Source organism: Colias eurytheme, chromosome 5, assembly GCF_061535395.1.
Source record: "Colias eurytheme isolate Ceu_HAF_F1 chromosome 5, ilColEury1 Martin Lab GWU primary, whole genome shotgun sequence".
Classification (NCBI taxonomy): domain Eukaryota; kingdom Metazoa; phylum Arthropoda; class Insecta; order Lepidoptera; family Pieridae; genus Colias; species Colias eurytheme.
The window spans coordinates 10,900,842-10,926,369 of NC_142984.1; the positions used below are offsets into that span (position 1 = coordinate 10,900,842).

At 33.2% G+C, this 25,528-nt stretch overlaps 2 protein-coding genes, 1 long non-coding RNA gene and 1 other non-coding gene across 5 annotated transcripts; 3 read left to right on the forward strand and 1 right to left on the reverse strand.

Moving 5' to 3' along the window:
• The first annotated feature begins 1,370 nt into the window (after window positions 1-1,370).
• Tim17b (Translocase of the inner mitochondrial membrane 17b) lies at window positions 1,371-3,567 on the forward strand. Of its 2 annotated transcripts, none has more exons than XM_090102130.1 (4): window positions 1,371-1,539; window positions 1,643-1,789; window positions 2,134-2,311; window positions 2,728-3,567. In XM_090102130.1, the coding sequence occupies exons 2-4, from the start codon at window positions 1,646-1,648 to the stop codon at window positions 2,901-2,903; spliced, it is 498 nt and encodes a 165-aa protein (XP_089958256.1). In that variant the 5' UTR covers window positions 1,371-1,539; window positions 1,643-1,645; the 3' UTR covers window positions 2,904-3,567. The 2 variants fall into 2 exon arrangements, with proteins under 2 accessions (XP_089958256.1, XP_089958255.1); XM_090102129.1 differs by having other exon boundaries at window positions 1,372-1,539; window positions 1,619-1,789.
• A 568-nt stretch (window positions 3,568-4,135) lies between these two features.
• On the reverse strand, window positions 4,136-4,770 carry LOC149908665 (uncharacterized). Its single transcript, XR_016456734.1, has 2 exons — window positions 4,607-4,770; window positions 4,136-4,481 (listed from the first exon to the last, which is right to left on the reverse strand). It is a non-coding gene; the product is annotated as an uncharacterized LOC149908665 (long non-coding RNA).
• Window positions 4,771-5,571: 801 nt separating this feature from the next.
• On the forward strand, window positions 5,572-13,360 carry LOC149908666 (uncharacterized). Its single transcript, XM_090102340.1, has 8 exons — window positions 5,572-5,684; window positions 7,297-7,368; window positions 7,786-7,911; window positions 8,541-8,642; window positions 9,087-9,218; window positions 10,350-10,514; window positions 12,492-12,629; window positions 13,196-13,360. Exons 1-8 carry the CDS (start codon window positions 5,682-5,684, stop codon window positions 13,301-13,303), a joined length of 846 nt encoding a protein of 281 aa, XP_089958466.1. The 5' UTR covers window positions 5,572-5,681; the 3' UTR covers window positions 13,304-13,360.
• Window positions 13,361-19,217: 5,857 nt separating this feature from the next.
• On the forward strand, window positions 19,218-19,291 carry TRNAT-AGU (transfer RNA threonine (anticodon AGU)). The gene has a single exon. It is a non-coding gene; the product is annotated as a tRNA-Thr (tRNA).
• The last annotated feature ends 6,237 nt before the right edge of the window (window positions 19,292-25,528 follow it).

Sequence of the window (25,528 nt, forward strand, 5' to 3'; positions counted from 1 at the left end):
GTGGTGTGGTATGTGTGCGAACCAAGCGGGGTGTGGCTTCGAGCTCAAAGATTAAGCAATGCGCGCAGATGGGACACATTGTGCAATCTGTTTACTCGGTACTATCTGGTGGTACTGATACTAGGGAATTAATAAAAAGAGGATGTAGTGGGTTGTATTTTTGTCGAACATTAAAAATACCACAACCTAACCTTATCTATGTTGTGCTCAAGTAGGTATTTTTATGAGTGTAAAATATAAAAAGACTGATAAAAGTTAAATTATTACATCAATGCAGGGTACAGCTGTTTTCCTTAAATTGATCGTCCTGTCTTTGTGGTGTATTTGTCATCTTCTATAAAATGAATAGAACAAATGCGTGAATACTCAGATGGTAAGCATGTGTCCTCACTACGATTTTTTTGAACAAATTTAATCCACGCCTCTCTTTTTTCGTGGCGCGGAAACCTATAAACAAGTTGAATTAAAACTAAACAGTATGGAAATATTATTATTATTTTTTTCATTATTTTTCATATTCACACACGCCGACAAGTTTGTTGAAACTAGTTGAAACTTGTCGGCGCCTATCAGCGCTTATAAGCGCATGTTCATATATTTTCCTGCGCGGGTTACTAGCGCTTATAAGCGCCGATAAGCGCTTATAAGCGCTTATAAGTTTCAAGCTTTCTTTCTGAATACGCCCTAACTGTTTAACGCGAAATATGCGTATGTAACAACTGTTGATGAACCTTTTTTTCATAAATAAAAATAAATAAATAAATATTAATTAATATAACCTACCGTTTCACTTTGCGTAGTCGGGTAAAAGTATAAATATTTAGGTACTACACCACAGTAATCTTTTCTAGTATATATTATAATATATTCATAGTTAAAAAACCAGTTACATTTTTTTAACAGACTCATCGATAGTGTCACGTCTGTGCGTACAGAAATGTGCTAGTCTATGAAAAATGGCGCGAAACGCAGAACGCGTGGTGATTTTTCGCAAAATGATAACAATATTAGTAAAATGCATGACTTACTCATAATAAGGAAACTTACTGGTGAAAAGTCACTCCTCGGGCTTTCTTTGTATTATAGGAACTTTTAAAACAATATCTTAGCACACACGAAGGCATTTTGAACAGAGCAATAACACGACGTGTTGACGCGGCAAGCGGGGGGCACAGTCCGGCACAGACTGGCTAAGAGCTTGTGACTTTTGCCTCTAGCTCGTGTTAAAGAGAGTGTAGTAGCGATGGCCTCTCTAGTACGTAGTACATGTACCTATCTCAATGTCTTTTGTTAGGAAATAACTTGGAAATAATGGTCTTTTCAATTTTTATTACTGCTGGCGACACTTTAGATCGATTGAGAATCAGAATTGTCAAATGTCATTTTTGTCCTTGTAAAGTGCGACTGTGTGAAGGAAAACGTGAAATTTTATTGCTTGCGGACTTTAATCATAATGGTGTAAAAGTGTACCGAAATTAAGTATAATAAAAGAAAATAACGGCCTTTATTGTGTCGTTTAAAAAAAAGGTCGTCAAATTTGTAAGTACTTCACATTGTTATGAATTAAAATGAACCTATCGATTTTAAGGTTAGTCTTACACAACACTTATGATTACAGACATCATATTATAACGTTATATAGAAAATGGATGAATATTCAAGAGAACCTTGCCCTTGGCGTATATTAGATGACTCGGGTGGTGCTTTTCTGATGGGGGCGATTGGCGGCGGTATATTTCACTCGATTAAAGGCTTTAGAAATGCTCCAGTTGGGTTCAGTAGGAAAATGGTAAGATGTTCTGTTATTTTCTTATAAACATAAGTAGGTCTATGGAGTAAAAGTATAAACTTTTTACTAATACAATATTGACAAATTTTTTACAAATATTTATGTAGCCATACTACTGGGTCCTCCCGGCTTCGCCCGGGTTCACCCGGCATAGAAACTAATATAAAAACATAATCTATCACTTGATTATATGTGTGATAATGAATTATAATGTGTTTTTTGCTTGAAAGAAATATCAGTAATGTTAGTAGGTATATGACTTTTCCCAAATTGTAACATAGCGCACTTGAAATAACTGAAATGTTAATAATTATTAACCTAGAATATAATTAATGTCATTACAGTTGGGCAGTTTAGCAGCTATGAAAGAAAAATCACCTATAGTAGGTGGTAATTTTGCTGTGTGGGGTGGCATGTTCTCCACAATAGACTGCTCTTTAGTATATTTACGACAAAAAGAAGATCCATGGAATTCAATAATGAGTGGAGCACTCACCGGTGGCATATTAGCTGCTAGAAATGGTAAGAAATCTATTTATTACTTCTTATATTGTATTGTATAATTTTTGTTTGGTGTACCAAAGAGATCAACAGTCAGAAGATTTACACATTACAATTTTTCCTTTACACTCTAAAATTGTTGCAACTTAAATATAAATCAGTATAGAACTGCACAGCATTTTATAATTGTTTCATGTTAATTAATTTTTTATGACCTGATACAAACCCATAATTGATATAAATTCAATAATATATACTACTGGTCCACCTTGGCTTCGCCAGTGGTACCTACATGTTTAAACTATCCTATCTCTCAAGTTATTATAATCGGTTAAGTGGTTTAGGAGTCCATTGAGGACAAACATTGTGATACGAGATTTATATAATTATATTAAGATTATATCTTTTCTCTTCATATAAATTATACTTTTTAACAGGTGTACCTGCGATGGCAGGTAGTGCATTAGTAGGTGGAATTCTTTTAGCGCTAATTGAAGGCATTGGTATCATGTTCACGAGAATATCTGCAGAACAATTCAAACCACAACAACCTATCTTCGAAGACCCCTCCGTCTTAGGACAGACTCAAGGACAGAACCCTACCTTCCAATGAAGTAGTTACTATACTAAGTCTATGATAGTTTACCAAAAATGTTCACAGGTACAAAATTATTGTTGATCTGATTTTGTATAACTTGCCAGTATGAAACTAAATTATATTAGTTTTAACAGTTTTTTGTTTATCTCTTGCAATTTCACTTCATTGCATTGTTACAGAGTCACATGTATAAAATTGACTGACATTTCAGGAATATAAAGAATTTAATTTTTACTTAAAGTATGTTAGGCATTAATTACAAAATGTTAGTAATATTTTAATTTCTTTGGTGGACCTTTTGTAGTAAACATTTGTTGATACACATATTGTGTGTGAGTTATGTTTTTAACCATACATAATATGAACACAGTACTGTTTTCAGTGGATTATGAGCATCTGTGATAGTAGAGTTTCCGAACTGACAAAAATTCACTTAAAACTAACTTTTTTAGTTATAATTATTTGTTAGTATCTCATAGTTTTACATCCATACGGATTCAACTAATTATTTGTTCCCACATAGTTGAATTTGTTTTAGACAAATCAAGCTGGATAATTAAGAGATTTTTGTTCCCAATCTTAATATCGTTAGCTTGTTTGTTAATTGTTGTAATTTATTTTCGGATGTAGAAATATGAGAACAAATGTAAAAATAGATGAAAATAAATTTTAATTATTACTCTGTGTTTTATTTACCTATAAGATGTTATTAGATCAATAATTCATACATCAATACACACTCCTTAGTTACTACTTCAATACTCAGTACTCTTTTTAGAACACATTAATATGCATTTTTTAAGGAAAATACCATCCCATTAAAAAAGCTTTATTACAATTTACTGTTGTTAATAATAATAATTATCATGGTAAATATTAAAATACTACTTTTTCTAATGAAATTATTTAACTACCATTTCACATGAATTGGATTTTTACAATATTTTCAACTTGCTCAAGGGCTAAAATTATATCACAGTTTCATTTACACCTACTCTCTTATAAAATCAAATAGATGATAATATTATTATTATTAACAGGCTCAGTAGAATTATACACTCACAAGCTGTAGATTTTTTACAGAGGCAATATAGAAATTTTACATACCTACTAGCTACTAGAAATATATTTCTATAAAAAAAATATTACAAGTAGGTATGTCAAATTTTATTGTCTCACAAAACAGATGTTTTCACATTAGGTTTTTTTTCAGTATCTGCTGGTATTTTAATAAAATTTTTCCATAATTCTTAATTTATTGGAATATAATTATTAATTAATGATTTGACTTACAAGGTTATAACTATGATTTAACATTAATTCAACGAGACATACTTAATTAAAAACACTCCATATCCTAGGATTGCAAATTAGTTGGTTTACTTTGTGTAGATGCATCACCCATCTTTCTTATTTCTTTGATTACTACAGCTAGTAATTCTGGATCAACACCTAACTCACACAGTCGAATGCAAATAGTTAACGTTTCAGAGTCCAAACCAGTGTTGAGCAGTTGAGAAATTTGGTGTAACATTTGAAAAGCTTCCCTCGCTTGGCCGACTTGTGCGTTCTTTTCTGATGTCATTGTTATATCTGGAATGTAAATGTTTAATTTTTAGCACAGTTGCTACATATTTTAAGTGGGAAAAACGAACTAACACGAAGTTACAATCAATAAAGAATACAGCTTTAAACTCATTTTTAAGCGGAGTACTTACAGTACGTTATTTTTCAGTGTAAATTTGGTTTCAGGTACTAGGTATGTATTATATACGGCAATAATATAATAAATATTGATTTATATGAAAAAAAATGCACTAAATTCTAAATAGAATCAATTTGTAAGAAACGAACTTTAGATTTATTTTTGTGTCAAACGTCAAAGTCAAGTGTAAAATTTTGGGTTTGAAACAGACTATACACACGTTTGACTTTACGTTTAATAAAATTTAAAAATTTAAAAATTGTGTTGGTTAAAAGCACAGAACACAAACAAATTTGTTTTTTTCTGTTCTGTGGAGTAAAGTAATACTGTGGCGTTTTAGCGTAAGGCCGCGTTTCCATCTGCAAGAAAACTTCCGCAACAAATGTCCGACAGCAGCTTGCAGATGGAAACGCGGCCTTACGCTAAATCGCCACAGTATAACTTTATTCCACAGAGAGCATTTAGCACCAGCCGCCAATATGTAATTGTATGTAAATTATCGAACATAATATCCTCATATTACTACCTATATGGTACTCTGTGAACATAATGAATACAACGGTAAAATATTTTTTGAAATTAGTCTAGTAGTTCAAGTAAACAAACAAACTCTTCAACTTCATATTTTTCTATAGATGTGCATCTCATAGGTAGGTATATAATATTACACATAGGAGATATTGTTATATTTCATATAGGTAATATATTTTTATCCTTTATTCTTTGTTTGTCAGGATTTGCAATGTAAATTTTATGGATTACCTTCAAATTACTAAATTAGGAATCATTATTAGGGTCCCTTTTTACCTTTTTGGTACGGAACGGATAACGGAACCCTAAAAAAAAGGTCAATACAACACTTTAATGTTTGTTTAAATTACTGTAGGTAAAATGCGCCTTGTAAATAATTATAGGTGGGAAAGTTGAGAATTGTGATCGTTCACTAATATCCTATTTATATACTAACGCCTGCACTCCAAAAATAGACGAGTCCCGTAAGACATTTCAGTGTGTTTAGTACGCGTTACTTATTTCACGTGAAAGTTTTAAATCAGTGTATTGGTAGATATTATTTAAGAGATATTATAATGGTGAGTGCATTGTGTACGCCAAACTTTATTTAAACATTAATTAATGAAATCAAAACTCTTTATCTCGTATGTAGCGTAGGTACTGGCTGTATAGAATTCGAAAATTTAAAAAGCATTCTTTCGTCTGAGTCTTATGACTTTTGGTTTTGTTGAGTGTAATTCCATAAAAACATAAAAAATACATTTGTTAACCTTGATCCCTGTTTATTTTAAAGTTTTATTATCACTGTTTATTAAAATATCTGCAGTAAGCCACGTGTGTGATGATCGGTGAAAATTGCATTGAGGGTATAAACTTACATGACGGATGTGACGTTATAACGAATAGCAATTCCTTCATGCGTTCCATTTGGTCAAAGATTAGTGATTTGAAAAATGGAAGCGTAAGTAATGTAGTATTTGAAAAGTACAAAGTAATTTAAATTTATTAGTAATATTATTTTGAACAGTACCCAATACGAAGTTGTATTGTATATTTCACTTCCCTTCAACTAGAAATTAAAGACTTTTTAACGGATTTTAAACGCGATTTATTCATTCTATTATTTTCCCGACGTTTCGAACACTTTACAGCGAGCACTTTACAGCGAACACTTTACAGCGAGCGTGGTCACGGAGATCTCCGTGACCACGCTCGCTGTAAAGTGTTCGAAACGTCGGGAAAATAATAGAATGAATAAATCGCGTTTAAAATCCGTTAAAAAGTCTTTAATTTCTAAATGTATAATACTCGCGTAAAATCAAACATCAGAAAATACTTCCCTTCAACTATTTTTTCGCGAAAAAAAAACGCGGCAAGAAGAAGACAATGTCATTCAAAAGGTGGAGCATTTTGGCGCCTTTTTTATTTACGTTTGTTTTTGCATAAAACTTGCTAGAAAAGTATAATTTTAGTTAGAATTATTCAGAGAGCAGTGTCACTTGAAACTTTTAATACGTACGTACGCGTTTTAACAAGTAATTGAGATGTTAACAGATTACAAAACATTTTCAATATATTATGGCGTGGTTTATGAAAATCCTTCCAGCATAATAATATTATGCTAGAATCTTTGGCCTATAGAATGGATAATTTGGAATATAGAATGGCCATTATAATACCAATTACCCGTTTAGCAGCTAAGCTTTTAAATCAATCAAACTTAAGTACTTAACAGGATTTTCGACGATTGATTCCAACACCAAAATGCCCAGTCACGTAGCATTTTAAGGGATTGTTTGTGCCTCAGAATGGTTGCGTGATTTCGCTCTAATTCCATGCGCTTTTGGTTTTGACGGTATTAATCCCTTTGAGCCAACTGTTACCCGTTTATGAAGTTATTTCGGCTATCATCACTAAATTGTCTTATGTCACAGCCAGATCTGATGATTAGTTTGATTAATTTTAGAATATAATTTATAAATTTACTTTAGACCTTCGAGGCTAGATTATGTTTAGGCTTCCATTGTTGTGAATATCTATTGAATAATAGATAAAGATATTATAACACGAGTTTTAATATTACAGATTATGACTAGCAATTACGAAGGTATTTCAAAATCTTCAAACAAACATTCATCTCCTGTAATTGTCTGTCAGCCATTGCTTAAAACTTGCCTGTCATGATTTCAGGCTGATCAAAGCGTTCCAAGTCAGGAGGCACCTGCTAGTCCTGCTGTCAGTGCGGTAGAAACAGAGCAACAGGTAAATTATTATTGTAATTATTATTCATGATTTAATCGCAGATTAAGTTGTATCATTGTAACTGTATGGTTTATTTACGATACGGTAAATCGAGAGACAATTATTTGTGTGTGAATAGTATAATCACTCGTATTGATTGCGTATTATACAAATAAAAAAGGAGAAGTTATAATTTTGACAATTTTTTTTTTCTAATTATATTAACAAAACTACAACACAGACCTGTACGTGGTCGCCATTCGAGAACCTTTTTGCCCGAAAAAGCTATAGTAAAGCCGTCGGTAAGAATCTTATTTCACACGAACTGGGTCGCATATCCACATCCCGCCAACTTACAAAGCGCAAAGCTAAAAGTACTCATAATACGTTTGTATAAAACTGCCTCGCTAAATGGATTCGTATTTCCCCAATTCCCAGGCAGACGTTAAAGAAACGCAAGTGGAAAATGATCCTTCGAGGACGGAAATCAAACCGGAACCGGTTGAAGTGAATTCCGAGGGTGACGCCGCTACGAACGGAAATGTAGACGCTGTAAAGCCGTCGGTAAGTGATCTCATTTGATTTTCAGCGGGAAAACTGAGGATTGTTTTTTTTTTGGGGTAAATGAAAATCGAGTTTTTTTTGTGAATTACTTAATTAAACGTAATGTTGGCTTGGTAGAGAATAAATGTAATCGTAATTGAGTTTAATGTTATTTTTATTGACATTGAAAGAAATTACTTGTTATGTATGCAATGTCATAAAATATCATGTATATGTAGGTAGGCAGAAATCATTATTAAAAAACAGTTTGCATTGATCTAGCGTGTTTCATTGACGTCCCTTTCATATTTAACATTACTAAATTAATGAAATTTACCCACTCCGCACACGAGGCGTAAACATAGTCGTCTGATAACAATAAATATGTATGTACAAAAAACGTTTTTGACGATGCACTGCGACAGTGCTTACTGTGAAGGTTTGGTTTGTCAATGAACATGATCGCTTGGCTTCCGTCCCCCGCTTGTATGAGGATCGCGCTTACACATCGTTTGCGTATCATATTTTATCTGTGAATTTGAAATAATAAGCTTGAAATATTTGGGTTCTCTTACAAATAAAAAAATATATATCTGATAGCTAATATTTGTCATTGGAATTTATTATGTTACCGAATAATGTCTTTTTAGGAAGAATGGTTACAAAGAGAACAGGCGTTACTGAAGAAAATTGAAGAGCTGGAGAAAGTTAAAAACGAAAGGAGTGAAGATGGGCTTAGGTTAGAATTGAAAGTGAGTTTTATGCAATTTGATTCTTTTATGAGTACATTTTCTACTGAATAATAACAGATTTTCTATATAAGATGCTAATTTTTTTCCTTTAATTCATAACGAAATCACATGGGTTGATAAAAAGATCAGAGACAAAGTTTGATGATAATAATGTCTTTCCATGTTTTGACGATTTAATAGAGCTTCTATATATGTATCGTTGGATAAAAAACTGTTTGAGTGAGAAGCGGCTTTTCAATCCGTGGATAAAACTTATGCGTCAAATAACATATTTAATAACAATTCCAAACACTATCTATTGCCCTAATTTAAACATTTTTCAGGTGACATTTTTGTTTGTGACCGTGTTTTTCTTTATTGGACAGCTAAGTTTTAACTAAAGATTGAAATATCGCCACTAAGTGAAAAAACTGAACATTTGATATCTTTGAATCCTACCACCAGGTTCGCGAAGAGGAAATAGATCTTCTAAGAAGCAGGATAAAGAATCTCGAGACGCAATTACAAGCGGCATTATCGAAACCAGCTGGAAAGAATCAGGAGGTGATACAAAGCATAAAGCTGCAGCATGAGGAGGTGAGTTTGTGTGTCTGTCTGTTTGTACGTTTGTACCTAGATGATTTTATAGGTGGTGAAATCGATATTGAATCGAACCTTATTTCCTTTTGAGAACTCTTTAATTACAATAAATACCTGTCAAGGATATTTGATTGATAGAAAATTGCGCGGAAAATTGGAAAAATTTTAAAAACTTAACGACTTCGTATAAACGGCTATGATTCCAAACATTTCATCTTTTAAATTTGTATGGATACAAGTTACAACGCACGTCGTATACTAATTAATATGGAAAAATATGATTCCTTAGAGGAAGTTTGCTAAAACATAAATTTCAATACACATTTCAACTACCCGCAAACAATGGGGAGCCGTTATCAATGTGACTGATATTGATGTTCCCGCGGGACTTGTCACCGGTTTACTTGTGATTCGCGAGATTTATTGCTTTCGTGTTTGAGTTGAACGAAAACTTCATGTTGGGAGGTTTCGTGGTACAAGATTGTGTGTAGGTTTCTTTTATAATGAGTAAAAAAGAAGTATATAATAAGAAGTAATAAGAAATAAGCATTGATGTAATTTAATTATGAGTTCCATCAAGATTTCTTGTGTGTTTTGTTAAAAATATTTGTAGTGTTTGTCCATACCTTTTCTAAAATCGGTGTCCTAACTATTTGCTATTAGTATAATCAATTTAAAATAGCTTTTGTGAATTTACTTAACATTAGTATTTTATCCATGAATAGGCGCGTAATGCGTACTATTCAATTTTTTATGTCTTTTTAAAAAGACTTTCTACCAAAATCATTATCTCGTGACAATTTCTCAATCAAAATAATGGCCAATTGTTTTAAAACAGATTGCCAAGTCGCAGTTAAAGGAAAATAAAAAGATTTTGAAAACCTGTTAAAAAATGTGTGCGTGTACTAGTGTACACACGTAAGAAGTGAAACTTCTTTATGACCTTATTTTTCAAAAAATAATTTACTACATATATGCAACTTTACAGAAATACGTCGAATCACGCGTGATAGGGATAAGAAAAAGATGGCGCGTAACGGAAAAATGTCACGCGTAACGAAAAAATGTTACACTACATTTTTTTCCAACCCCGATAAAGAAGTTTCACTTCAATAATTTGTTTTGCAGCTGTTAAGCAAAGCGCGCGGCATGATATTCGACAAGACGAAGATGGTGAAGAACCAAGAGCTGCAGATCGAAGCTCTCACCACTCAAGTGCAGTCGCTCAAGGATATCAACGTGATCACCAAGGATCTGCTGAATATTAGGAACGCGGAGGTTAAGGCTATGGAGGTGGGTGATGAATGATGTTTTGTTGTTTTTGATGAAAAACTTAATTTGATTAAGCGCTGATTTTTCAATCCTTGGTTAAAACTTATTCGTCGAATAATGTATAAAACTACCATTTTAAAAATGTATTCTAATTGCCCGTATTTGACAGTTTACGTGACATTTTAATATTATCGTGTAATACTTTATTGGACGGATAAGTTTTATCCAAGCATTGAAAAATCGGCCCTAAGTCAAGTTGGACTTAACATTGTGAAAAATTTCGACGATCAAGTTAAAATTTTTGCAAAATCAAATTCGATTGGTTCAATGTTATTCGGTTTTTCTGTAAGTTGGCATGTTGCTGTATTTTTTAAAATAGCTCAGAATTTTGACTCCTTGAATACACGGTTGTTGTCAGTACGATATATTTTTTACAAGCAAGCGTAGTCTAAATGTAACTCAATAAGGAAACAAGTACTGAGCTCACTTGAATGTAAATTACTGTGTTTCCATTATCTTTTATCGTTATTATTATTTTCGGGTAAATTTGTTCCATCTGTAGGAAAACCCATGAAGACATTTGAACGTAATACAACGTGAAATTTATCAATAGAATATATTAGTATGCCATCAAGGAGCGTCATCCTACGCATTTTTTTTCAACTGCCGTACATAAAAATGTAATTTCCGATGTAACTTATTATATGAGGAAGTATTTTTGACGTGCTGCGGTTTTTACAAAACTTTTTCACTTACAGACTTGTGAAATTTCATCATTAGTATAGCTTTTTAAATTTTGCAAATCATGAAGCGAAATTGTGCTTGAAATAGTCTTGAGTAATTTATGACCGCAGCGTTGAGACGTGTAAAATCATAATTAATGATTTTTGTGTTTTGGAAAGTGTCGCGGAGTTTTATGCAGCTTCAGCGTAAATAAGAAAAGATTTTTTTTCTATTATCTGTGTTTGCAATCGTTTAGTAATTAATATGAAACATTGCCGAGGGTGGTGGCATTTGGTGTTGTTTTTATGCAATACTTCGATAAAAGTAGTTAGTAGACGTACTTTAAATTTCATAGTTCGATATGAATTAGCGCTTGAATTATTTGTTGACATTCGAAATCAAATACATGTCTACAAATACCCGCATAAACTACATTTGTTTTATCTACGAAAATGCAAATTTTCTTGACATTATTACCTTTAGTAAAATTTTATTAATTCATCAATACTATTTGGTCATATACATCATCGGCTGTAGTCATTGTTGTGGCCATGACAACGACCTGGATCTGATCTTGACCGTGGCTATGACCATATTCTTACATGATATTTGTTAGTTTAATGGTCGTGATCGTGACCATAACATGACCGTGACCAAGTCAAACTCAAACATTTATTTTTTAAAAGCACTTTTGAATCGTCATATTAACACTTTTAACATTTACCACCGATTCGGAAAGCAGTATCTATGGAGAAGAACCGACAAGAAACTCCATAGTTGCTCTTTTAAAATCATGTCAATATTACAAATCAATTTTACATAATATGTAACTTATACAGGGTTAGTTTTCAATGACCAGCCAAAATTTAAAATTAAGATCTAGATATTAAACCATCGGTACATTTGAAATATTATTGTCGAATAAAAAAAAATAATAGCATTCATTTGAAAATGTCTTAAAAATTTCCTAAATCGTAAACACGCGATAAGCTTATTGAGAATCAATGCACTTGTGTGCGTGCGCGCATCGCCAAATTTATGTGTGTGCTAACTTCTACCTATCTAGGTTGTTGAACTGAATTGTGCTTTTGTAATGTCCACACGTTCGCTTTTTAGTGGCGGACAGGAATGAAATCTAAATAAAAAAAAGAATGTTTTTTTTCATTAGATCGAAAATGTTATCGATTCTGAACCATTTCTAAAAATTTGGCCGGTCATTGAAAACTAACCCTGTATCTAAGTACATAATATATGAAATGGGCACGCCAACTCCAGGATCGCTTAGAAGCGATGGAGGCTCGCTTCAAGGCGGAGAAGGAGCGCCACGCGCTGGTGCTGCAGCGCGCGCAGACCAGCTCGGGGCTCAATGATGACCTGAAGAAGGAGTATACCACGCAATTGGCTATATTCAAGGTACCGTATATTAAGGGCCGATTTTTCAATGCTTGGATAAAACTTATCCGTCCAATAACGATAATATTAAAATGTCACGTAAACTGTCAAATACGGGCAATTAGAATACGTTATTAAAATGGTAGTGTAAAACGTTATTCGACGAATCGGCCCGAAGTGTTGTAAAATGATCAATTGTTGTTGATAATTTTTTTTAAGTTGTCAGAGCTTTTTGAATTTTGTGTTTGTGAACCCTTTTAAGTTGTCCATGTTTTTTTAAGTTCCAAACTTGTAAAGAATTCATTATTAGATAGGTTCCCGAATTTTTCTTTATAAGTAATTTATCTTATTTTTTAAAATAGTCCGTCGTCTACGAATTCTTATTCTTGTGCTATTTGAAATACTTTTTTAATGTCCAAGTTTTACATAATATTATGCTACCCGCCATATCCAACCAACCATTTAGTATATGTATAAGCTATTTTAGTTCAAAATCATTGTTCAATCTGTAAGAAGCATCCAAGCGTCCATCCATGCGTCCAAAAATTAAAAAAATGACAAAAATCTTATGAAATAAAATTTTACAGGAGTTACGTGAAAAATACGAGCAGCGTGTACAAGCTCTGGTATCAGAGAACCAGCAGTTGAAGGATTTGAGGAAAGCGGACAAGGAGAAGGCGGATATGACGAAATAGTTGAAGCATATTTGTAACTGAAGACTGTTAACTGAATAATTTTATTGTATTTATTTTACTATTTTAATAAATAACAATTAGATGTGGTTGTTTTCATTTGCCTTGTATGAAGTGTACTTTTATTTTGGGTAAGTAGGTATTGCAAAGTATAACTGTGCATGTTAAGGTTTATTTCTGAATCTACTAGTAACAAAATAGTTCACAGGAATCTCAAAAGCGGCACGGCCGTGCGGCTGCGGCCGTGCCGCTATCCTTTTCTCGAAGCAATTCAGGACAATTTCGATTCCCCCTATAACTTCGTTGTGAATGAAACAGAAAGTCTTAATTTTTCCTTTATTTCATGAGAAAGTTGGTTTATTATTTACGTAACACACACAGCCGTTTGGAGAAATAATAGCAATTAGGTTATTTCGTTGATCTTAGACAGTGCGCGCACGAGCAACTTTGTCTCCGCAACTATTTTGTCTCTCCCATCAATTTGTATGGGGAGTTGCGTCGCTACGTGCGCGCACTTTCATACTAGCCCATGGGTGAAGAGACAAAATAGTTGCGGAGACAAAAAAGTTGCGGAGACAAAGTTGCTCGTGCGCGCTCGCTCTTAATTTTCGTTATTTTCAACTACACCATTTCTTCTTTTGTAATAAAGACATTTCTTCAGATGGTGTATGTACTATAGTCTATAACCTAACAATCACGGGTAAATTAATGACCTAAATCTTTGGTGACTCTTGACCGCAGAAGGTCACGTGGCTCACACGAGAAGCAAACTAATTAAGGAGACTCCGCTCTAATCGCCGTATAAATGGGTTTGTTACAGTTTATAGTAAGGGAGCTGGTGGCTAGAAGTGACTAGCGATCTATTTTTTGAATATTATTTGCGATTTTGTTAATTCAAATATTTTTTATAAGCATATAAATGGTACTCATTTTTTCAATAAGTTAGGGTCAAGACTGACAGTAAGCAGGAATGAAATATAATTAAATCTTCTTTAAAACTAAACCATATCTCCTCACATATATGCAAATCATTTAAAAACACGGAAGAATAGTATAACAAGGCCCTAATTGTATTAATACTATACTTACTCTTCTATTTAAATTTCTCACGGGAATATATTAACTGTATCTTAAAGCAATTCACAGCAGTCTCTTGGCCTGTGAGTGATCGATCTTATTACTCTCTGAGGTCCCAACTCCCAAGTAGGTAATTGGGAACCCGACAGCCCCCGGCTATTTAAGTTTCATTCGGGAACACCGGAATAGCTCCTGCGGTTTACTTGCCATTTATTGAAACTTTATGATTTGTTTAGTATGCATATTGATCACATACCTAGTTTTGAAGACATTTTAGTTCAAATTATTGATGGCTTGGGCGGGTTGTTGGTGGTTGATCCTTTGTTAAACTAGGTTATATGTCTGCCGAATTTCATTATAAACAATTCTGCTGCTGATAATTTCCTCAGGCCGATTCACATTCACATAGACCGAGCTTCGTCGGTTCGCGAGGTTGCTAGCTCTTAGTAACATTTTATTTTCTTGTTGAGTATTTTTAAACAAGCGAAAAATTTATGAAAATTAATGACCTATATACATAAGTATAAAATAAATATCTGTAAAGGAGAGTGCAATAGATATAACATTCTTGGCGGTATGGCGCCATATCTTTCTATTGATATTATTTAATCTTCTTATATATAAAAATGAATCGCAATATGTGTTGGTAAGCGCATAACTCGAGAACGGCTGAACCGATTTCGATAATTCTTTTTTTATTATATTCCTTGAAGTACGAGGATGGTTCTTATGTAGAGAAAACGTAAATATGTACCACGGGCGAAGCCGGGGCGGACCGCTAGTAAGATATAAATGTACGCTCTCGGGTATTATTTCAATACCTATATTTAATTATTTTACGTCCAACATCGGTCCAATAACTAAATCCCGCTGTCAAATGTGTCAATTCAAACCAAAAAGAATATTGAAAGACTGTTTCTTGACAGTTTATTAGTTCCCTCGACCTTGTAAGGGCTCCGTAATTCATTGAAGTTGAAATCCCTGAGGTCGTTTGGGACAGTTCCGAGTTTAGTTGCAAACGCAATCCGCTGGAATGAGCTACTGTAGCGTGTGATGGAGGGATTTTCATTGTGAATCTTTGAGTTTATATTTGTGTAGATAACTTATTGAAGAGAGGATGCAGGTCGTTCTGTAAAGCTGGGAATTGGGATATGCAGCAGACGATTGATGACTGAATTAGTTTATTTTTTGAAGTGAAACTTTATCGGGGTTGGAAAAAAATTTAGTGTAACATTTTTTCGTAACGCGTGACATTTTTCCGTTACGCGCGATCTTTTTCTTATCCCTACCACGCGTGATTCGACGTACCTATTTCTGTAAAGTTGCATATTATATAGTAAATTATTTTTTGAAAAATAAGGCCATAAAGAAGTTTCACTTCTTACGTGTGTACACTAGTACACGCACACATTTTTTATTATTATTTAGTGGTTTAGGTACATAATATATGAACTTGCTGATTTGTGGTTAGGTAGGTACTAATACGTAAAGCTTGCTTGAGATTGTAGATCTAGTTCCAATTATAGCTGTTTTGTAAGATTATGGAGTTATTGCAGATATTTGCGGCAACCTAATTCTATTTCACTAATAAATTGAATGGATTAGCGAAATTCGTTTGAAATGAATTTCATCAAAAAACCGATACCTGCAAATCGAGCAGTGGGGTCTTGTCTTAATTACCTAATAATATTTTTGTATATTTGCGTTATCACTCATTTTTTTGGAGTACCCGCGACTAAATTTTATTCAAATCATGCTTTTTTGCGGCCAAAATGCGGAAAAGAACACTTGGGGAAACACCAATAATCAGTTATTCTCCAGTATAACAAAGCGTATTCATTGTTTTTGGAACAGCATTTTCGACAGTGTTGCCATCGGCACCGTGGCTTAGTTGGTTAATAGTCCATTGAATGAGTCCCTCCAAGGGGGGTCTAGAGTGCGTGAGTTAGTAACGTAAGATGTTTCTTCGGAAACATGTCAAGAGTCCCTAGGTAATAAACATACTAAAACCCCGGGCCACTAGGAGGAGCCCCGGAGTGGGGGGAGGGGGGAAATGGGTCCATTTTTTCATTTTTCGCTTAAATCTCAAAAACGGTACATGTTAGAGAAAAACTTTCAAGGAAAAATTGAAAGGCCATAAAATTATCTACAAGTTGTACCTGAATCATTTTTTCCTATATCCTACCGTTTCTGAGTTATACGCAGTAAAACATGATTTTGGCTCAAACAATTTCAACATCAATCGATCAAAAAATATTTCTTTCTTCCAAAAAACTCAAATGTGCAACTTGTGACCAGTACTGATAGATTGCTCTTAATTAGTTCTATAATTGGTAAAATAAACACATTCCTCCATGGAAGCCTTTAGGAGGAATCGATTGTCAAAATATTATATTAGGGCAGTTTGAGTTACTGAACTTGATCTTTTTATTTTTTTCTTCCAAAAAACTCAAAAGTGCAACTTGTGACCGGTACAGATAGATTACTCATAATTAGGTCTATCATTGCTAAAAATACCAGATTCCACCACGGAGGCGTTTACGGGGAATTGAATTTTATCAGGGTAGTTACGATACATGAACTTTTTATTTTTTTTCTTCCAAAAAGCTCAAAAGTGCAACTTGTGACCGGTACAGATAGATTGCTCATAATTAGGTCTATCATTGATAAAAATACCAGATTCCACCATGGAGGCGTTTACGGGGAATTGAATTTTATTAGGGTAGTTAGTTAAAAAGTTCATGTATCGTAACTACCCTAATAAAATTCAATACCTCCTAAAGGCCTCCATGGTGGAATCTGGTTTTTTTATCAATGATAGACCTAATTATGAGCAATCTATCGGTACCGGTCACAAGTTGCACTTTTGAGTTTTTTTGGAAGAAAAAAAATAAAAAGTTCAAGTATCGTATCTACCCTAATAAAATTCAATTCCCCGTAAACGCCTCCATGGTGGAATCTAGTATTTTTATCAATGATAGACCTAATTATGAGCAATTTATCTGTACCAGTCACAAGTTGCACTTTTGAGTTTTTTGGAAGAAAAAAATAAAAAGATCAAGTTCAGTAACTCAAACTACCCTAATATAGTATTTTGACAATCGATTCCTCCTAAAGGCTTCCATGGAGGAATGTGTTTATTTTACCAATTATAGACCTAATTAAGAGCAATCTAACAGTACCAGTCACAAGATGCACTTTGGAGTTTTTTGGAAGAAAAAAATAAAAAGATCAAGTTCAGTAACTCAAACTACCCTAATATAGTATTTTGAAAATCGATTCCTCCTAAAGGCTTCCATGGAGGAATGTGTTTATTTTACTAATTATAGACCTAATTAAGAGCAATCTATCAGTATCGGTCACAAGTTGCACTTTTGAGTTTTTTTGGAGAAAAAAAATAAAAAGTTCAAGTATCGTAACTACCCTAATAAAATTCAATTCCCCGTAAACGCCTCCGTGTTGGAATCTGGTATTTTTATCAATGATAGACCCAATTATGAGCAATCTATCTGTACCGGTCACAAGTTGCACTTATGAGTTTTTTGGAAGAAAAAAATAAAAAGATCAAGTTCAGTAACTCAAACTACCATAATATAATATTTTGACAATCGATTCCTCCTAAAGGCTTCCATGGAGGAATGTGTTTATTTTACCAATTATAGACCTAATTAAGAGCAATCTATCAGTACCGGTCACAAGTTGCACTTTTGAGTTTTTTGGAAGAAAGAAATATTTTTTGATCGATTGATGTGGAAATTGTTTGAGCCAAAATCATGTTTTACTGCGTATAACTCAGAAACGGTAGGATATAGGAAAAAATGATTCAGGTACAACTTGTAGATAATTTTATGGCCTTTCAACTTTTCCTTGAAAGTTTTTCTCTAACATGTACCGTTTTTGAGATTTAAGCGAAAAATGAAAAAATGGACCCATTTTCCCCCTCCCCCCACTCCGGGGCTCCTCCTAGTGGCCCGGGGTTTTAGTATGTTTATTACCTAGGGACTCTTGACATGTTTCCGAAGAAACATCTTACGTTACTAACTCACGCACTCTAGAACTTTTTATTCAATGGACTATAAAGCGCCTGTCTAGTAAACAGGAGATCGTGAGTTCGAATCTCGCCGGCGCCTGATGCTTTTATTTATTTTTTGTAAAGTAAAATTTACTTGTAAGCTTGGGTTTATTTTCGATAAGTATAAGACGTATCCTTTCCCATTTGACAAAATATTAAATAAAGTATTTCATGCATTATTTAATATCTTGTTATCATGTTTGTAATGTTATTTTTCACAATAGGGTTGTAAAAAATTAATATTTTATATTTATTGTATCATAGGTATTATCTATACTTCTATACTAATATTATAAAGAGGAAAGGTTTGTATGTATGTATGTATGGCTTTCATGCATAAACTACTGGACCGATTTTGATGAAATTTGGCACAGATAATTTTTAGACCCTGAGAAAGAACATAGGCTAACTTTTATTGCGAAATATGTACCACGGGCGAAGCCGGGGCGGACCGCTAGTAATTTATAAAATTACTAGCGGTCCGCACTCCGCCCGGGCTACGCCCATGTTAAAACCTACATGTTTAAACTATCCTATCTCTCAAGTTGGATCGAACTGCAAATGGTGTGCGAATTTTATTATTATTGGTTAAGTGGTTTAGGAGTCCATTGAGGACAAACATTGTGACACGAGATTTATATATTATATTAAGATATGTATTGAAGTATAATTAGATGGATTTTGATTTATTATAAAACAAAAAATTTATTAAGGTAGGTACACTCAATACATAATAATATTATTTCTTATTTCACAAGCGTCGCCATCGGCACCGTGGCTTAGTTGGTTAAAGCGCCTGTCTAGTAAACAGGAGATCGTGAGTTCGAATCTCGCCGGCGCCTGATTTTTTTTTGAATTACTACAATATTTTGTGTAAAACTTTAAGTGTAACTATTATATTTAATTTAAATTTCAATGATATTTTTCTGAAAAAAGTTATAAAGCAATGCAAACATTTTTTATATATTTTTATGTAGGTAATGTGAATACAAAATGAATCCTGTCCAACAAGTTTAACAATAGTTCTTATTAAATGTATTGATTATGTTAGTTCACAATATTTTATCTGAAACTGTTTAATTAATAATGAATCATCAAGTACATTCCTATTAACTATAATATCTAGTAATGTCGCAATTAGGGCAACAGTAATATTAAATGCAATGCAACAGATTTAACTGCGCCTGTCAGAAATATCCGAACATGTGACAGCTATTTATTTGCGGTCCCATCCCATTAGGACCCATAGGGAATAAGAATACCTGTTTCATGTTTGGTCCAATTTTTATATTTATTACTTGTTCAATATGTATTATACTATTAATTTATGTAAATATTCCAGCAAGTGATTCGAAAATTCTTAGTTCTAAAAGTGTTGTTATCATAGTTGTAATACCTTTTAGATCTATAATATAAAAATGAATCCCAAAATGTGTTGGTAAGCGCATAACTTGAGAACGGCTGAACCGATTTCGATAATTCTTTTTTTATTATATTCCTTGAAGTACGAGGATGGTTCTTATGTAGAGAAAACGTAAATATGTACCACGGGCGAAGCCGGGGCGGACCGCTAGTTAATTAATAAACTTGTAAGAATTTATAAAAATAATGTTTTATTGCTCTCTAATTACGAGATATGTGTTCCAACAAGAGAAAGTTTGTGTCTTAGCTTTATCACAAACCTTAAATTAACCTTACATTATCTGTGCTATTAGTATAATAATTATAATTACTAGGAAAAATACTCAGAAACTTTCTCGTTTTCAATATTAGCCCGTTTACCTGCGACATAAAATCTCAATTTAGTAGCAAATACCGTTATCAATGTATCAGAGAGAACCATTAATATTGCAATGCAGATAATCCCGGAGCATGTTTCATACGTGACACGATTTGTGTGGTGGCTATGAGTTTAGTGTTTGTGGGATAAAATAAAAATAGCTTAATAATAAGTTGTATGGTGGCTAAAACTTTTGTAATCCTTGCTAAAATAATCTTTTTTAAACAAATTTTGAAAAGGGTAGACTTTTTCTCACGGTAGCTCAAAAATTATTTTAAACTCTAAAATCATTGATACTTTTACCGAAAAATACTAAATAATATTTTGAGAGCTAGTATTGTATAATGTTTAGCACTACGAGTGGGAAAACTTAGCCTTAATTGGATAAATGCCAAATAAATTGAAATCTTAACATTAAATTATTATCTGTTTGTTATCTAGAGTACTTTTTTTTCAGAGAACACTAGTCGCAAAATCTGAAATCACAAAGTAATTTTTTGTTTATCCAAATCAATTCGTTGATGATAAGTGTCCTAATTATTAATGTTATCATTTCTTTAATTATTATCTAGCTCAAGAGATACCTTATCTTCAGTAAATAATATTCATTTTGAGACAATTGATATTTGCTTAAATAATATAAAGTATTTCTTCGATTACAGCGCTTATCGTGTGAGAGAAGGGAGGCTTTAATTCAATACCCGATAGATTACTTATCTGGCAGCACCCAGAGGGCTGATCACCTAATTACCCGTAAAGAAATCGCTCAGTAAAACATGTGCTAAATACAGAGTGAGTGTGAGTAGGGGTAGTCATCAAGATATTAAATAAACAGAAATGAATTGTATGTGATGTGAAACTAATTGTGTATAATTTTGGGTATTTTTAAACATTCGTTGCTGGCCAAGCGAAAGAAAAATATAAATAAACTCAATAAACTTGTTTAGGGAAGAAACAGATTCAATATTATTTTTAAATTATCGTTCACAAAACGTCATAATAGTGACTGTAGTAGTATATTTTTTTCAGCATGTAACATTTCTGAGCCAAACTAAATATAAAAAAAATATTACATACGTCCGCGTCAGCACTATAAAAGCATTAAATATAATTAAATAACAAGAAAAAAGTCCAACAGGATCATTAATTACAACAACATGGCTACACACTGGGATGTAGGCGTAGTACACACCTGCTTATTCATATTAACCTTTTCCACCTCGTGTGTACGCGTCATTAGTCATGCTTAGGGTTGCCATAAGTCATAACCTAACCTCAATGAGAGGGTATCATTTCAAAGTTCTCTGAGTGTAATCTCATTATTATAATCCAGTTAAAACTGAGTAAATCACAATATTATTAATTTCATCAAAGTAATAAATTAATGATGCTTAGAAAATTGATGCATCTTACTATATAGATAAACTTATTCTTTTTGATTTTATGAGAGAATAACTAAAACATTATCTATGAATTCTAAGTTAAATACGAAAGTACCCGACGTTTTAAACCCTACATCAAGGGCAGAATATGATAACAGCACAGACATGTATATTTATATGAATAAGTCGTCTTTTATAATGTTGGCCTTAATTGTGAACCGCTATTTCAAGAAACTTAATTCCATAGGTACTTTGAAATTTTGATCAGTGTAAATAAATAAGTTCATAAGTATAAACCAATAGGCATCCCTAACAATCTACTTTAAAATGAAATTTACCAGAGATCGATTCAAAAATAGCCATGTTATTATAAATTGATGTCATATAATTTTAACAAGCAATTATCGCCTCGTGGTTGAAATTTAAACGTCATCCATTAAATTTATAATTAACTAGCGGTCCGCCCCGGCTTCGCCCGTGGTACATATTTCGCAATAAAAAGTGGCCTGTGTCCTTTCTCGGGTATCAAAATATCTCTATACTAAATTTCATGCAAATTGGTTCAGTAGTTAAGGCGTGATTGAGTAACAGACAGACAGACAGAGTTACTTTCGCATTTATAATATTAGTATGGATGTGCTATTTTTTATTAAATAGGTTTGAAGTTGGTGCCGAACATAGTATTAAGCCCGTGCACCGACATCAAACCTTTTTAATAAATCTTATATATAAAAATGAATCGCAAAATGTGTTGGTAAGCGCATAACTCGAGAACGGCTGAACCGATTTCCATAATTCTTTTTTTATTACATTCCTTGAAGTACGAGGATGGTTTTTACGTAGATAAAACGTTAATATGTACCACGGGCGAAGCCGGGGCGGACTGCTAGTAGCACATATAAATAATATGTAGTAAATAATAATGTCAAATCTTTTTTATTTCTTACTTTTCCGTTTTTGAAGTCGGTTGTTTTTAACGCAGTTATTTTTATTAGTGAATATTAAGCTTTCTGTGCGATTAGAGCTTTTTATGAAAATTAAGCTCTCCGTGTGATTAGAGCTTCTTGTGAAAATTAATCTCTCCGTGCGATAAGAGCCTTTAATGAAAATTAAGCTCTGCGTGCGATTAGAGATTTTTGTGAAAATTAAGCTCTCCGTGCGATTAGAGCTTTTTGTGAAAATCAAGCTTTCTGTTCGATTAGAGCTTTTAATGAAAATTAAACTCTCCGTGCGATTATAGCTTTTTTGAAAATTAAGCCTCCGTGCGATTAGAGCTTTTTGTGAAAATTAAGCTCTCCATGCGATTAGAGCTTTTTGTGAAAATTAAGCTCTCCGTGCGATTAGAGCTTTTGTGAAAATTAAACTCTCCGTGCGATTAGAGCTTTTTGTGAAAATTAAGCTCTCCGTGTGATTAGAGCTTCTTGTGAAAATTAAGCTCTCCGTGCGATAAGAGCCTTTAATGAAAATTAAGCTCTGCGTGCGATTAGAGATTTTTGTGAAAATTAAGCTCTCCGTGCGATTAGAGCTTTTTGTGAAAATTAAGCTCTCCATGCGATTAGTTTTTAGTGAATATTAAGCTTTCCGTGCGATTAGAGCTTTTTATGAAAATTAAGCTCTCCGTGTGATTAGAGCTTCTTGTGAAAATTAAGCTCTCTGTGTGATTAGAGCTTGTGAAAATTAAGCTTTCCGTGTGATTAGAGCTTTTTGTGAAAATTAAGCTCTCCATGCGATTAGAGCTTTTTTGTGAAAATTAAGCTTTCCGTGCGAATAGAGCTTTTTGTGAATATAAAGCTTTCCGTGCGATTAGAGCTTTTTGTGAAAATTAAGCTCTCCGTGCGATTAGAGTTTTTTGTGAAAATTAAGCTCTCCATGCGTTTAAAGCTTTTTGTGAAAATTAAGCTCTCCGTGCGATTAGAGCTTTTTATGAAAATTAAGCTTTGCGTGCGATAAGTTTTTTGTGAAAATTAAGCTCTCCGTGCGATTAGAGCTTAATGAGAAAAATTTAGCTCTCCGTGCGATGAGAGTTTTTTGTGAAAATAAAGCTCCGTGCGATTTGTTTTTTTGTGAAAATTAAGCTTTCCGTGCGAATAGAGCTTTTTGTGAAGATTAAGCTCTCCATGGGATTAGAGCTCTTTGTGAAAATAAAGCTCTCCGTGCGATTAGAGCTTTTTGTGAAAATTAAGCTTTCCGTGCGATATGAGCTTTTTGTGAAAATTAAGCTCTCCATGCGATTAGAGCTTTTAGTGAAAATTAAGCTCTCCGTGCGATTAGTGCTTTTTGTGAAAATTAAGCTCCGTGCGATTAGAGCCTTTAATGAAAATTAAGCTCTCCATGCGATTAGTTTTTAGTGAATATTAAGCTTTCCGTGCGATTAGAGCTTTTTATGAAAATTAAGCTCTCCGTGTGATTAGAGCTTCTTGTGAAAATTAAGCTCTCTGTGTGATTAGAGCTTCTTGTGAAAATTAAGCTTTCCGTGTGATTAGAGCTTTTTGTGAAAATTAAGCTCTCCATGAGATAAGAGCTTTTTTGTAAAAATTAAGCTTTCCGTGCGAATAGAGCTTTTTGTGAATATAAAGCTTTCCGTGCGATTAGAGCTTTTTTATGAAAATTAAGCTCTCCATGCGATTAGAGCTTTTTCGTGAAAATTAAGCTCTCCGTGCGATTAGAGCTTTTTGTGAAAATTAAGCTTTCCGTGCGCTTAGAGCTTTTTGCGAAAATTAAGCTCTCCGTGCGATTAGAGCTTTTTGTGAAAATTAAGCTTTCCGTGCGATTACAGCTTTTTGTGAGAATTAAGCTCTCCGTGCGATGAGAGTTTTTTGTGAAACTCTCATCGCATCAATAAAAAGTGGCCTATGTCCTTTCTCGGGTATCAAAATATCTCTATACCAAATTTCATGCAAATTGGTTCAGTAGTTAAGGCGTGATTGAGTAACAGACAGACAGACAGAGTTACTTTCGCATTTATAATATTAGTATGGATTAAAAGCTCGCAATTCATTCGATTAATCGTTAATTTAGAAATTAAAGATTTTAACTGATTTAAATCGCGAATTATTCATTATATTATTATTATACCGATTACCGACGTTTCGCACACTTTGCAGCTAGCGTAGTCATCGACTGAATAAATCGCCTTTTAAAACCGTTAAAATCTATCATTTCTAAATGTTTAATACTTGCGTGAAATCAAATAGGTACTAGAAAAATAATCGTTGATTTTAGATATTCTCCACGTGCAAATATGTTTTCTTGTTTACATATCCACTAGTGACTAGAGACTCACATTACACATATTTATCTAAACGTGAATTCTGTGTAAACATTTTGTTGCAAGACTTTATTTGCTTTTGAAATAGATAGGTATCTACTGATTCAATTTCAAATGCGAATATATGTATATTCGCATTCGAATCAAAAAAATATTTTATTAAGTTAAATATCATTATTTCATATATAAATTAGATTTTTTTTATATATTTACATTAAAACCAAGGATTGCTGGGAGTAATTACCTAAAGTTTGTTTGATTTCTTTTTATATTTTATAAATGTTAGTTTTTTATATTTTAAACATGTTGGTAGGCAAAGTATAACTTTCTCATACATAATGTAAGTTATATCACGAAAGAATTGCAATGGGTAGATAGTAGGTACAAGGGAGTCAATTTTGATTACATAATGAGAGCTCAAGTACCTCACAGATTACCCAAACAGTAGGTATTAAATGTTCGTCCCAGATTCCAAATATGAAGCAAGAATTAGGTGATTAATCACATTAACTTAATTCTATTAACTACTTAAAAGCAAAACGAGTTTCGAATAAATTCTCTGAATTAAATAAATGATTAGAAAGTATTGCCGTTTAGCATTAAAATAATTAAATATCTCGCAAATTCAGCGTTCAAATCTTGCTTTTCA

Coding starts and splice junctions, on each gene's coding strand:
- Tim17b (XM_090102130.1), top strand. CDS start 1,646: ATGGATGAATATTCAAGAGAACCTTGCCCTTGGCGTATATTAGATGAC. Junction 1,790..2,133: donor TTGGGTTCAGTAGGAAAATG/GTAAGATGTTCT, acceptor ATGTCATTACAG/TTGGGCAGTTTAGCAGCTAT. Junction 2,312..2,727: donor CATATTAGCTGCTAGAAATG/GTAAGAAATCTA, acceptor ACTTTTTAACAG/GTGTACCTGCGATGGCAGGT.
- LOC149908666 (XM_090102340.1), top strand. Junction 8,643..9,086: donor GGCTTAGGTTAGAATTGAAA/GTGAGTTTTATG, acceptor TCCTACCACCAG/GTTCGCGAAGAGGAAATAGA. Junction 12,630..13,195: donor CGCAATTGGCTATATTCAAG/GTACCGTATATT, acceptor AAAATTTTACAG/GAGTTACGTGAAAAATACGA.